This window comes from Anopheles cruzii, chromosome 3 (genome assembly GCF_943734635.1).
Source record: "Anopheles cruzii chromosome 3, idAnoCruzAS_RS32_06, whole genome shotgun sequence".
In the NCBI taxonomy this organism is placed as follows: domain Eukaryota; kingdom Metazoa; phylum Arthropoda; class Insecta; order Diptera; family Culicidae; genus Anopheles; species Anopheles cruzii.
The window spans coordinates 30,021,202-30,035,025 of NC_069145.1; the positions used below are offsets into that span (position 1 = coordinate 30,021,202).

Sequence of the window (13,824 nt, forward strand, 5' to 3'; positions counted from 1 at the left end):
ATGGTGCAGAACAAACTGTCCTCGCAGATCGCCCAGGAGCTCATGATGCGCTACCGGAACCACATGGACCCTCCTGCCAGCCACCTGACCACCGGTGGATCAAGCGATCTGGCCACCGACAGCGAGTACCTGCGCGATTACTATCGGCAGCAGAAAAAGCTGTCCGATCAGCTGATGATGCAAGAGGCGCTGCAGCTGCCGAACTTTGCCCAGACAAAGTACCTCTCCGACATCGGCTACAACAGTTGGGACAAATCGTTCGGCGTGAAACCGCGGAGCGGAAGTGAACCGTTGTCGGTGAAAAAATCCAAAAAGAAAAAGGCGTACGGGTTGATGTAGGAATTGTATGCACTTTACTTAGGTTTAGGACCTGTCGCGGCTAGAACATAGAACTACATTAAATACAGAAAAAACATTTGTATAAAAATTTATATCTTAGGATTTACTTTTCTCAATTCACTTTTTTATATTCTTTTTACGGGCATAACTTAAATGCAATGTTTCCCTAAAGATATTGCTGCCAAAGACCCACTTCTCTTTGACATGTTCAATCAATAACAACTTGATAGTCTCCCGGAAATCTAACCTAATCTAGGAGAAAAAATCCTCAACTCTAGAAGAACAACCAGCCGAACAACGTGACTGAATTGGACGAATAATCGGTCGTTTGACTCACAATTAGAATCTCTACGCGATATTCCAGAACAGTTGAAAAAGAAGTATCTTAACGCAAAACGTAAATAAATTACTTTTTGAATAAACAGATTGTATTTTGATGTTACACGACCATTTTAGCTCTCCTGCTACATTAAGTGAATAATGCTGAGGGCAGCTCTATTGATTATTCAACAAAGTTTATTCTGCAAATCGGACGAACCAATTTTTGATGGCCTTAAATCCGGTTGGAGAGTTGCGGTTGTTGGTTCCGCTATTACATCGGGCTCCCGTCATTAGTCACGACCGATTAGTTGTGCCCTTCAGCCATCGGGATTGTCACTTTCGTGCCGCACTGCCAATTATGTAACGAAGTACAAAGCAAAGGTCCCGGCGATCATGAACAATCGCACATTACCAGCGGGCCGTGAAGTGTCACGGTTAGGCTAAAACTGTGGCTAAAAACGTACACGATCTGCGAGTGAATGTCAATGACAGTTCATACCGTTGCCGGTTCAATGCGTTCATCGGACTTTCTTTCGGCCCCATGTTACTGCTCAATTCATTTGTGGTCATTGTCCGTGGAGTTGAGGCGTTGAGCTGAAAGTTGACTGCAATCCGACCCCATCGATCGGCGCCAGGTAGGTAGCTGAAAAGTTACTCCGCGGATGCATCTTAAATTTCGATGTGTAGTGATACCTCTTCCTCGAACGTTCTCTCGGACGACCTGAGACCTCCACCGGAGGTATAAAGGCAGCAGCCCATGGGAACTTTCTTCCCATTACTTGAGTGACTGAGATTAGGAGTAAAATCGACAGTGACAACATTTGCACCATGAAACAGTTGGCCGTACGTAGTCCGGTTGAAGGTCCCCAAAGGACCGGCGGCACCCTACGAAAACCTGTCTACTATCTTTATACGTTTTTTTCCTTCGTTTTCCGGCATGACAGAAATTCGCCGTGCTGATCGTGATCCTGCTGTGCAGTGTGCGAGTGTGCGAGTCAGCGATCGGTGGCGATCGGCTGGTGTTTCACGTGCCGATCACGTACAAGAACGTGCACTCGACGCAGACCCGCATCAAGCCAGTTCACCACCGCACTTACCAGAAGACGGATTACAAGGTGCTTGGGTATAGTACCGCGGACAAGTACCACGGCGGCCACGGCGGTATGGCGATGGACTCGATGACGCCAATGGACCTGTACCTGGCAAAGATGCAAATACTTCGGTAAGTAACCGGAACTTGCTCCTAATGCCAAATGTTTGCTCCTATTGGTTCGTTTTCTTTGTCCGCTGCAGTGGATGACTCCAGAGGAATACGCGAGTCTACCGCGTTAGTACCGTAGGCGATGGCTATTGGTATTGGTAGAGCCAATGGTGCGCCGCTTGGATTGTGAAATTCTGTGAATTCACTTCGCCGGGCAGTGCTGGTTGACTTATCTTCGTTTAGAACACATCCTTCAGTTCCTCTGATGTGTTAAAGGGTTCACGCATTCGTAGATTTAAGACAAGTGCGTACTCCTGTTTTGAATGTAATCCTTTCTTTGTACTATAAATCATGTTACTATTATTTGTTTATTAATTTATTACGCATAACGTGACGCTTTTTGTTTATTTCACGCTAATTTTAGTCTCAACCTTCCATTGTTACTAGATTTTCTTTGCTTTAGAATAGTAGACCGAATATAATAAAATGTGTAACCAACTAGAATATTAATTTACAATAGTTCGGGATTAAAATACTTCTACTTCTTTGGCGCTACAACCGCTGAGCAGTCTTGGCCTGCACCAGAGACAATGTTAATCTCTGATGCTCTTTTTCTGTAACATTTTAATTTTTACGGACGGGATTGTTAGCCCCGCGCCAACCCCCCTGTCACGCCGGTATCGGGAATAGAAACCATGGCCGGTTGAGTGATAACCGATCCCGGGATTCGAACCCAGGCCAGCTGCGCTGACAACGAAGAGCGTTACCGACTGCTCTATCAGCGGGGGTTAAAATACAGTCCGTTGAATATTTCCTGCTTAAATCTTGCGGCCCCATCGCTCGAAGTAAACCTGAATTGTCCTTAGTGCACTCACCCCAATGCGTACAAGTTCAATCGTCGGGCCAGGAAGCAAACTCCCTGGCCGTTCGTACCGCTGCTTTGTACATCACAAACAACGCATGAACTCAATTCTGCTTCGGCTCTCGGAATGCACCACCGACGGCATGGCAGACATACCGCAGACTTCCGTCGATCCTGCCAGGCGTGAAGACGTACGCCACGCCAACTGCTCTGGCGGTCCCCCCGGGGGGGAGAAGCGTCCTCCGGTTCCCGTCTGCCCTTCCCAGCGCGCGGTCTGTGATAATCGAATGAAAGTAAACGTTGCACTCGAAGCGGCCGCTATCCTTTTCGGCCGTTTTGCATCTTTCTTCCATGCACTCGTTCGTGTTGCAACATACGCCACGGACCAACATGCGATAAGTAACACGCAGACAAAGCACAAAAGCCGCAAATGCAACGCCGAGAGCGCGAAACATTAAACCGTTTCCGAGGAAACGATCGATGTACTGGCGAAAAAAAAGCGAAAGGAACTGGCCCACTGGCTTCAACGAGTGATGCATCGATTGATAAGTGGTGCGTGCGCGTGTTCAAATAACCCTACACGAGAAAATCATTAAACTACTGTAGTACGGCAAAACTGGCAAAATAGCCACCATAATTTTCACAATAAACATAATTTCAATCAAAATCAAGGAAACCATAAAATTATTTATCGAACCACAAGAATCGTCTCCACACACTTTGACATTAAAGCAAAAAGGGGAAATGATTCTATAGCGCACTTCACAAGATTGTTAAAACGGGGTTTCAGGTTGGAACTATGTGATCGGAAGTTCCATAAACTTTTCAATCCGTGCGTAACGTGGGGCGGCGCGTGGCTCATCCTTCGAAGCACTCGCGCAGTCAGGCGACCATCAGGCCATTAACACCGTGGTGTTGTTGTGCTCCTCGCGGAGTCCATCGTTTGGCTTGTGGCTGGCTCCCCTGCGCGTGCCGCGGGTTGGACCGGGGGACCTCGTGCAGCCGTTTCCTTTCGCAGCAGTTCCTTCCGTTTTGGCGTCGCCGCGGTGCGATGCTTTCGGGGTGTGAATTCTTCCTAAATGGTGCAACGAATGGGGCCCGGTCGGCCAATAACCGAACTGCCCTGTGGTGGTGGGAGGCCCAGCGTTTAGTGGCTCCTGAGCTTAGCACAATTAGCTAAGTTATAAAAACACCTCACCATCGGAGAGTCCGAAGCAATCTGCTCTAGTCCACCGAGTGCAGCACCACGTGCGAAGCAATCGGACACCGCTGCTATCGTTTCCGTTCATCATGGCGCGGCCACCAGCGCTGAGGATCGGCCGGAAGGCGGTAAGTGGTTCGCGGTGGCCGAAGATCGATCGTCTCTATGGAGGTCAAAATCTCAAATGTTTCTCTCCACCCTTTGTCAACTGCAGCATAGTGCCTACCTACGCCAGCTACTGGTCTGTCTACTGCTGAGTGCGGTTTTGGTCTCTGGAAGTCGCGGAACGTGAGTATCCCAAAAACAAAAACCGGTTGTGGTCCAAACGAATGACACTTCCGAGTGACTCCCACTGTCAATCGCAGCTCCAGACGATCGAGAAAACATAGTCACCTGTCGGTAGCACCGCCACGATGGCAATCCCGGGCACTGCTGGAAGGGATTCCTAGTGCGGCCAACGATTTGCAGGTGTCCAACGTGAAGCCTGCTCCTTTCTCCAAACCTGGCGGCGCAGGGCACACCGGCGGTGGGTCCTTGAAGCGGTCCTACTATGTGCCCACGGTTACGAATCTGGAGAACAAACTGCATCACTTCATCAACAACCTCAAGACCGGGATCGGTTCCTCCAAGTTGGCGCACGCCGTCAATGGGGTGACCTCTTCGTTGCAGCATTCGCTATCGGCGCCGGGTGCCGTGTCCAACCTGCTGAATGGGGCAGCGTCCCGGCCATCGGGACTCCACAGTGCGCCCGGCCACTATGGGACGGCCAACGAGCTCCGTTACGGCCAGCCGTTCGTCAGCAAGCAGGTGGTGGGTCACTACAAAACCGGCCCGGAGTCGAGCGGTCACAAGGGCCACGGAAAGCGTGGACGACACTCATCGTCGGCCGCTTCACCGGCCAAATACGACTCGCTGATGTCGGACCTGGGCATCTCGGGGTACAAACACTTCGAGAACGCCGTCATCCGGGACCTAGAGCGACGCGAGGAGCTGAAGGTCGAGGCCACCATCCACACGCTGTTCCCGGACGACGACGGCGACTGGCAACCGATCTCGCCGAACCGGAACCCGAAGGGCGTCCTCGATGCGGCCAGCCAACACTCGGAACCGCAAGTGGTAACCGTATCGCCGGACAAGCGTCGTCCTCAGCACCACAGCACCAGTGTGAAGCCGCCAGCGAAATCGAAACCATCAACCGGCGGGACATTGAAGTCTACCGTGTCCACAGCTCCGCCCGGACAGAAACACCGCCCCAAGGTGCGCGCACCGAAAGAGCGCACCAAGTGCTGGAACTGCGTCTCGTCCACTTCGTCTACCACCAGCGGGACGACGAAACAGTCGTCGCATCATCACCACCACCAGCACCACAGTAGCCCACCACCCAAGGTACCGCTGGGGCCAAGAAACGAGTCCACCCATCCGCGGTACGGACCAACGTACGATGCCACCATGTTCTACGGGGCCGACGGTAAGCAACCGGCGGGGATCGTTTCCGGCGCTCTCGCTCAGTCGTACAGCAACGTCGAGGTACACTACAATCGCACCCTGGCGCCCCCGTTTGCGGCCAGCCCCTGGACTCAGCCGCTCGGGCCCTCGGGACTGCTCCAGGAGCTCAGCACCCAGCCGGCGCCACCCGTCACGACGTTTGCCGGACTACCGTCGGACATCGGAACGAGCGTGCCGCACGTGGGGCCAAGTTTCGCGAAGAAAAGCTTCTCGAAGCTCGTCCCAAAGTTGGGCCACGGTGCAGACGGTACGACCGGAACCACCTCGACCACCACTCACAAGCCGACTGGTGCCTCGCCAGGAGGAACGAAAGGTACGACGTCGACGACGAAGAAACAAAAAGCGTCCCACAAGCACACGGAACCGACCGGTTCCGGTCACCGAAGGTTCCCTCCGGCCACCTCAGGGAAGGGTTCCACCGGTGGCGACAGTTTCGGTTCCGGCTCGGTCAAGCACGAGCAGCGCGCGAAGAAGAAGTTTGACCCCAAGTACAGCCGGAACCGGGGTTCGATCAAGTTCAAGGACGCACTAAAGCAGAACCCGGACCAGATCTATCGGTGAAGCACGCTGGAATCGGATGGGGCAGTAATATCATATATTACTATTTAACGTCGTATGCTTATCGCGATCGTGGGTAGGAGATTATGCTATTTAAGTCGCGCACTGGTCTATTTATGATCTTTAGGTTATGTAACGTCCAAAGACCCACCAAACATTATCTCGCTAACCGCTAGGAGAGTGAAAACCCGGGCGACAACGTGAACGATCGAAGGTGATCATCGGTTGGTGACGTTGATCGATCGGAAGGACTGCTTCCTCGCGAAGCCTCCGTCTGGCCGCTCGGATGAGAAATAAAATTATATCAACCCCAGCATGGCGCTTCGCGAACGCGTCTCTTGCTCGATTTCCTTGTCCGCAGACGACGGCGTTACATCATCCTCGCCCAGCGCCACAAGTGTCTTCGCGGGCCGGAGCTGTGATGGAAATGAGAAGGAACACACACCGGCCGGGGACACCAGCCGCGGACGCGACCCACTTTGACGGTTACCTGTCATCACCTCGGTGTTACGACGTGAGCTCTTTATGGCCGGCGAGCGTGGCCGTTGTTATGGGTTTTATTTCACTTTGTACTTTTCCATCCGGAATCTTCTCGAACCGGGCCAGCCAGTCGTCGCGGTAGTCGGGGCCCGTGCACCGTATCTCGGAATTCGGACCTGGACAGCCGGACCAGTTTTTTATTGCTCCCCTAGCGAACGGGCTCACATCAAACGGAGCTCTGGCTTCGGTCGGGTCGCGGTGTGTCCCGCCATCGCTACGTCACGCTACCCCGTGCCGGCCATAGCCTATAACCTTGCCCTTTGCTTTGCGAGCAAAGGCATGAAATGGTACACGAAAATCGTCCCATAAAATGGATGCCATTACATGGCCTGGCAGGACCGTTTCCGGTCGGTTCCGGTCATTTGATGTAGCAGCAATCACGCGCCAGCCGCACCGGGTCGGTCCACCGTGTGGGTTTCCTTCGTTTTTCGCTTTCGTTATTCAATCGGCAAAATCGGCTCAGATTCAATCACGGCCCTAGACACGCTGCCGACCGCACTGCACCTTGGAATGGAGGTTTTGATTAGTTTGGGCTAGGGCTCGAAAATCACCCAATCAAAACGATGATAAGAATCGCCCGGCGCCCGGCCACACATCAGTCCAATGGATCCCGGTTGCTTAGCATACCGCGCCTGGGTTCATTCGCTTTCTTTCTCGGGCCTCTGGGGCCTACGCAATCGGTTCCGCCTGCCGTCGACGATGGGATACATTTTCCTATTCCTTCTCGAACAACTCGAACCACGATTTTTGTTCGTTTTTTTCGCGCACTATAATCAACCAGATGCAGTGCAGGGTCACAGTGGGAGGCTAATAAGGTAGAAAGAAAGCGAAAAAAAATATATAAACCGTCCACAGTGAAAGTGCCCGTACCGTGTGTGTGTGCCCGAAGGCTCAGCGGGTCCAGCGAAACGGTACCATCAGCGCACACCACCCAATGATGATACAGATCGCTGTATGCGTGATCACGCTTGATCGATCGCCGCAAGTGCGCAAAGAAAAGTTGGCTCGCGGCTAGAAACTGGAAATGCCACCCCGACATCTGGATGCCCCGGGGGCGGGGCCCCGCCGAACTGGGCTTTCCGAAGAACCGGCTGATATGGCGAATAAATGTTTTTCACAAATTAAATAAACGAAGCCAAGAGAATCGGCCACATTTAAATCGCGCATCCCGAACGGCCGCTGATGCAATGCCGAGACGGTGCGGCCACGGTGCGTGCGGGATAAGGAAGATTGTTGGGAGGGGGAGCCGGGAGAAAAAAAAGAACACCAACATATTTTATCGTTGCGCAAGCGCGCGCGCACGCGTGCAATCAGCATCGGCTGCGCATGTGCAACGAAAGCGAAAACATTTACTCCCCTTATTTTCCCGCTCCCGCTTGTTTATCATTATCTTCTTCAAACGGTCCGGATTTTCCCCGCCACCAAGCCGGTTGTGGTTGTTTTCTCCCGCTCGCCCGTGATCTGCGCGCGCGTGTGCTTCTCGCGATACACGCGGAAACGGAAACTAGCGGTCGAATCCTCCGACAGAGCCGATCGACGGGGCTATTTTAAGCTGCCGTAGTGCCGGAGAAGTCCGTTGATAACGGCACAACGGAGTGAAAGAAATTTAATTAATGCCACAAAAACCCCCTTGATTAGAAAATTGCACATTTTTTAATCTACGTTCGCAAAGTTTCGCGATGGATGCGTTGATTAGTAATCCACTCATTGCCGAAAGCGAAAACAGAGAAGGCTTTCGGACAAAGGACTTCAACGGGCGCAGCGGCGATGAACTCTCGCCTCAGCTTTTGGCACTGCGGGAAGCGAACTGACCGCAAAACACCAGCCGTTCAGGCACTCGGCCTAAGCGCAACATAAACGAATGCAAACAAACAAATCTTGTAGCGTATGTGGGTTAGTTTCATCGTTGTTCATTTCATGGCAGGCATGGCGATCAGGTGGCACTCGTGATCGGTCCGTTTCTCACGGCCAGACGCCGCGGGGCCAAGTACTAGAAAGCGATAATGTTTATCGTAAATTCGAGTGCATCCATCCATCCATCATCATGAGCATCATTGGGAGGGGCATTATTTTTCGTAGCCACAACACCGACCAACAACAGCAAAGACGTGCGTAATGAGGTGCGAAGATACGGACCAAGTAAGTTACGCAATCGAACGGAATCATCCGTCGTTACGTCGTTTTCCACGGGCCCCCGGCCCGGTATTGGTATGCAAAGATCGACACAGAAAACCAAGCAATTAAAATAGAAAAAGGCAAAAGGAAAACAAAAGGAAAACAATACGGATTCTCCGATCCGATCGGAGTTTAAACACCGCTCACCGCCCATCGTCGCACTAAATGGGAATCGTAATTCATTACGAATTTCATGTAACGACGTGATTTTCACACCAAACAGTGGACGGAACGGAGACAAATAATACGACGTGGACGAACATGGTGTAACATGGTTCCGGAGGCATGGCATCGGGCGCAGACGAATGAGAAACGTGCTGTCTACCTCTGTCTGTCTTTGCCGATATTATTAAATTAAATGCAATGAAAAGTAATAGTGATATGTTCCTGTTTTCTGGAAACTTCGATCTTGCCCGATCGAAGCACCGCCTGGTAGAAGCTACCCCTTCGTTTCACGCGATCTCGGTCAATCCGGGAAACGGGTTTATCTCTCCGTATGGCGTTCCTATTATGGAGCAGGAAAGATAAGTTGTAGAAACTCGTTCCATTTGGCATGTGTGTACCAGGTATTATAAAATCGCCATCGGAGTCCCTTGCCCGCTGGGTGCCTACACCAGGAATCTGCGAAACGCAAAGAAATGCTTTTCCCGTGGTGGGAAAACCGGCCCACCACTGTTGACGCAGACGGGGCCAGGAGTCTGTGCTTATATTTGGCCTCGTTTTGATTGACACTCAGCAGCGGAAAGAGAAAAACATGATTCCGCTCAACGATACTCTAGTGAGGAACTAGTTTGGCATACGGCTCGAGTTAGGCCACTTCTATTGCTGTTATGCTTTCAGTTTTGCTGAGAGCTGGTTGCGCTTGTGGCTAAAGTAAACCACCCTTCGTAAGAGCGTTGAGTTTATTAACACAAATCAAAGGAACAACAATGTGTCGTAGAACTACGTGCCAACATTACGGCTTTTTGTCCCGAATGACGCCAATCATCGGCGTTTGGTATCACATTCCCTTGCCGGCAGCCTCCAGCAGCTCTTTAACTGCCACCGATCCTTCTAGACATTGATGATCGGCGACTCGTCGGCGATTTTGAAGCGCCCCGGGTACCCTCTAAGCGTCCCCTTAACTCTCGCCGCGCCTTTAATTGCGCTTTTCTATTGTGCTTTGAGCGGCGCGCCCGCTTGTTAATTTTCTTCACCATCGCACAAATTTCCCTCTCGGCGCGCTTGACCGCGGGCCACGCGGGCTTTGGGGCCACACACACACAGCATCCGGAAGGGAGGGCAAAATCGGCATTATGTTCGCCGTCGTCTGTACTTCGCCCATTCGCTCTGCTCCGGGACGGACGACGGGTCTGTCTGCGGGATGGAAGAGGAAAGCGATAACAGCAGATAACATTTGATTTCGTGTGCCTGTATGTCAGCCCCACCGGGCGTACGATGCCCCACCAGTGTTTTCCGGAAGGCGTTCCAAGCCACCAAACTCCGCGGTAAAGATTGGCCGAATCCGGTAAAGGCTACGGAACGGCCACCGCCACCGCTCCAGGCAACGGGCGAGAGTTTGCACAAAGCTGGCCCCGCTCTCTGGGTGGTGCTCGGGCTTCTTCTCTCTCTCACTCTCTCTCTCTCTTTCTCTACCCATTCACCGTGGACTGCAAATGTAGATATTTAAAGATCGGACGTTTTGGAAAACTGGCCACAACAACACGGCGAACACCGAGTGACACGCAGCACGCGGCGGCGCTACCAGACCCAAAACGAATCCCGATCAGGAAATCGCAGTCATCAACAGTGATTAATGTGCACGGTCGGTCAGCACGTGGAGTTACTGGTACTCTGGTACTGATTGCGGTAGTGAGTGCTCTGCCGAGGCGAAATTTGTTTAAGTTTTAGTCGTCTGTGAAAGATCTTCGATTAGTGTGCGGTGAAATTTCGTGAAATTATAAACACACACAATATGGCATTAAAAATTGTAAGTAATCCCATAAGATAGAGGACTGTGACCGAAAGTGCATACGTTGTGAAGAACCGAACAGAAATGAAGAAAGGGATTGTAAATGTTATTTAGTGCCGAGAACGTGTTTCAAAAAATTAACGTAGTTTGATAAAAAATGGGCTGGAAATGGAAATGCTCACCATACCTGAGATGATAACACGAAAATGGACTTTAATGCCAGCAAGTGGTAACACACGACTCGGTACTACCCTTTTTTGGCATGCTGTGTGAAACATTTACTTAAAGTAGTACGATAGATGTTCTTGAAACGACGAAAGGGCCAGTACTGGGAAGTACATTTGACGATAGTGTAAACTGAAAATAGGCATAAAAAACGGGCGTTTAAAATGGGCATGGCTCCAGAAAAGACACTACCATCGTTGCTTTACGTTTTAAATATCATTTCTCTCCTTATCAACAGGCATTTGCACTATTCTTCGTAATCACCATGCTTGTTTGCGCATTCGACACTCATCCCGTTCCGGACCATGCCAAGTAAGAGCACTGCACCATTAGCCTAACGAAGCATGCAAATTATGCTCGCTCATGGCCCTTTTCAATGACCGATCTCGTCTTCCGCAGGATCCGCATCCACGTGCCAGTCAAACATCATACGCACTTGCACACGAAAACGATCGTTAAAACGGTGCACGTGGGAATTCCGGTGAAAAGCATCAAATCGCACGACGACGAGCACGGTTGGGACTACGGAAGGAAGAAGAAAGGTAGTTCCTCCAGCTACCTGTCCTATCTCTGAAGAGGGATGGAAACGATGGATCCCCATGGCACCACGTAGTGCGTGTATTTAGGCTTTCGGAACCAAAAAGTAGCGTTATCAATAAATTGTAGGCATAAAACAACGAGCTCTGCGTGGCGTCCATTTTACTGTACAGCTTTGAATAGAAAGAAATATACCGCGCAAATAATTTTCATCCATAATCCCGGTGAACTCTGTAAGTGTATTTTTGATATGAATGTCTCAATGCTGGAAACAAAATTACAGTTCAACATTCAGACTAATGGCACCATTTGGAATGGCACCAGCTTCGCCATTGACTTCACCAGCACCAGTTATAGGGTTTTATACCACACTAGAAGATTGTTTTCTGTGAAAATTACGCGAATCACTAATTCAAACAAACAATAATTTGGATCGTGGTTCAACGTTGTCTCAGTTCAACCGAATCGTACTTGAACCACTCACTATAAACCTGCGACTGTCACGGACCTTTCAATGCAGCTCGAAGTTGCACAAAAAACATCAAACCAACGGAGCAAACACTAACTAAATCACTATTACTCCGTTCTGCGGGTATTGGTAGCAATAGTTGAGTCCCTAGTGCCATTTGCGTAGTGTGTAAGTGCACGAGAAGCAGCTGGTGGCCGTGTTTTTGTTGTTCGCAAACCGAAAAAGGGTCATCCCGAAGCCAAAAGCCTTGCCATAACGATGGAGGAAGTGACACCAAGATCGAACGAATACTGGAAACGGGTAAATCTTTCGCATTGCCGCTATCATTTCGGGCTCCCTTTTGCAATCTCTTCCCGTTCTATCTACGCCGTTCTCTATCAGTGATAAGGGGTCGATCCATTTTGTCTGCGTGAATCACTCGCACGGTGTATGAAATGGCCCCGTGTCGTCACTGTGCAGGCAGCGTGCTTTATGTTGGATTGGAATTTGTTGAAACATTCATCTAATCCCCGTTCCGATGAACGACTAGTTTTTCTTTTGTTCAGTGTTCCCCGGTATTGCCAGAAGCCCCTGAAGTGCGTGCGATGAAGGAGTTGTTCCCACTGCTTCCCTACCATCGCCTAGCAATTTGAGCATGAGCAATCATGTTTTTTTATTGACGTGTACATAACTTGTTGCCGTTTATTACTTCCCTAGGCTTATCTGGGCCCGCTACCGGATGAATTTCTACGCGTCACCACAGCGCAAGACATCCAGGAGGTTACGGACAGGCAAGCTGCTTTGGCCCTCCAGAGTCACCATAACTCCTGCTCCCCGTACATGGTAGGAAGCGGCCGAGCGGCGGTGGAATCGTTTGGCGTATTGAAAGGGTCATGTTATTTCTTTGCAGGCTCCCAATATTGTCGGTCGCTTGAGCATTACCGTAGCGCAGGCTAAGCTGGTGAAAAACTATGGCATCACGCGGATGGATCCGTACGTGCGCCTGCGGATCGGGCACTTTGTGTACGAAACACAAACGTGCCCGAACGGCGGAAGAAACCCTCGTTGGAACCGCGTTATCCACTGCCAGCTACCGGCCGGCGTCGATACGATTGCCATGGAAGTATACGATGAGTGCAATTTCTCGATGGACGAGCTGATTGCATGGACCGAAATTCGCATTCCCCAGTCGGTGCTTCGTGGTGAAACGCACGAAGAGTGGTATCTGCTGAGCGGAAAACAAGGAGAAGGGCTCGAGGGCAGCATAGACTTGGTGATGAGCTTTAACGTGAGTGTAACGGGCCGTGATCGAGGAGAAAATTGTCTTTAAACCCCTCTCCATTTGTTCTACTTCCACTCCAGAACGTTGTCGTTCAACCGAGAATGATACAAACCAACGCACCCGTTATGCTCGTACCGAACGTGGCCACCGGCACTCCGATGCCGGTTTTCGTGGCCCCCAATCAACCGCAGGTCGCACGGCCACCGCCAGTGCTTACCGACGAAGATCTGACACGCATCCACGAGATGTTCCCTCAGGTCGACAAAGAGGTCATCAAGTCGGTGGCCGTAGCCAACAACCAGGATCGAGATGCGGTCATCAATGCGCTCCTCCAGATGAGCAGCTAAATTTCGCGCAATATCCGAAGGATTAGAGTGCTTACCGGAAATGCGCTATGCTGCTACTAGGGGGCCTATTTGGTCAAACCTTCCAACGTTTAGATGTTTGTGTTAATATTATCGGATGCTTGTATATTTAATAAATACCCTTACGCTAGATCTGTAATTCAAAAAGTGTTCGTTCCATTGCTCGCAGCAACCAGTCTGGAAACACAAAAAAAGAGAATATCGATTGTTTTGTTTTGAACCTCGAATCACGATGCTGTGACTGAAAACCGTACTGACGTAACTGACAGCATCGGAGCTGTCATCGCAATTGTAAACAATTTCAAAGGATGCC

The 13,824-nt window shown here is 50.7% G+C and overlaps 4 protein-coding genes across 4 annotated transcripts; all 4 read left to right on the plus strand.

The window, feature by feature from the left end:
* On the plus strand, window positions 1–339 carry LOC128274586 (uncharacterized). Its single transcript, XM_053012822.1, has one exon. The coding sequence runs from the start codon at window positions 1–3 to the stop codon at window positions 337–339; it is 339 nt and encodes a 112-aa protein (XP_052868782.1).
* Window positions 340–4,013: 3,674 nt separating this feature from the next.
* On the plus strand, window positions 4,014–5,991 carry LOC128270193 (uncharacterized). The gene is made up of 3 exons (XM_053007599.1): window positions 4,014–4,052; window positions 4,139–4,212; window positions 4,290–5,991. Exons 1-3 carry the CDS (start codon window positions 4,014–4,016, stop codon window positions 5,989–5,991), a joined length of 1,815 nt encoding a protein of 604 aa, XP_052863559.1.
* A 4,612-nt stretch (window positions 5,992–10,603) lies between these two features.
* On the plus strand, window positions 10,604–11,453 carry LOC128274347 (uncharacterized). Its single transcript, XM_053012509.1, has 3 exons — window positions 10,604–10,672; window positions 11,118–11,191; window positions 11,279–11,453. Exons 1-3 carry the CDS (start codon window positions 10,658–10,660, stop codon window positions 11,451–11,453), a joined length of 264 nt encoding a protein of 87 aa, XP_052868469.1. The 5' UTR covers window positions 10,604–10,657.
* A 523-nt stretch (window positions 11,454–11,976) lies between these two features.
* LOC128272910 (toll-interacting protein-like) lies at window positions 11,977–13,644 on the plus strand. The gene is made up of 4 exons (XM_053010795.1): window positions 11,977–12,185; window positions 12,582–12,707; window positions 12,775–13,152; window positions 13,227–13,644. The coding sequence occupies exons 1-4, from the start codon at window positions 12,144–12,146 to the stop codon at window positions 13,491–13,493; spliced, it is 813 nt and encodes a 270-aa protein (XP_052866755.1). The 5' UTR covers window positions 11,977–12,143; the 3' UTR covers window positions 13,494–13,644.
* The last annotated feature ends 180 nt before the right edge of the window (window positions 13,645–13,824 follow it).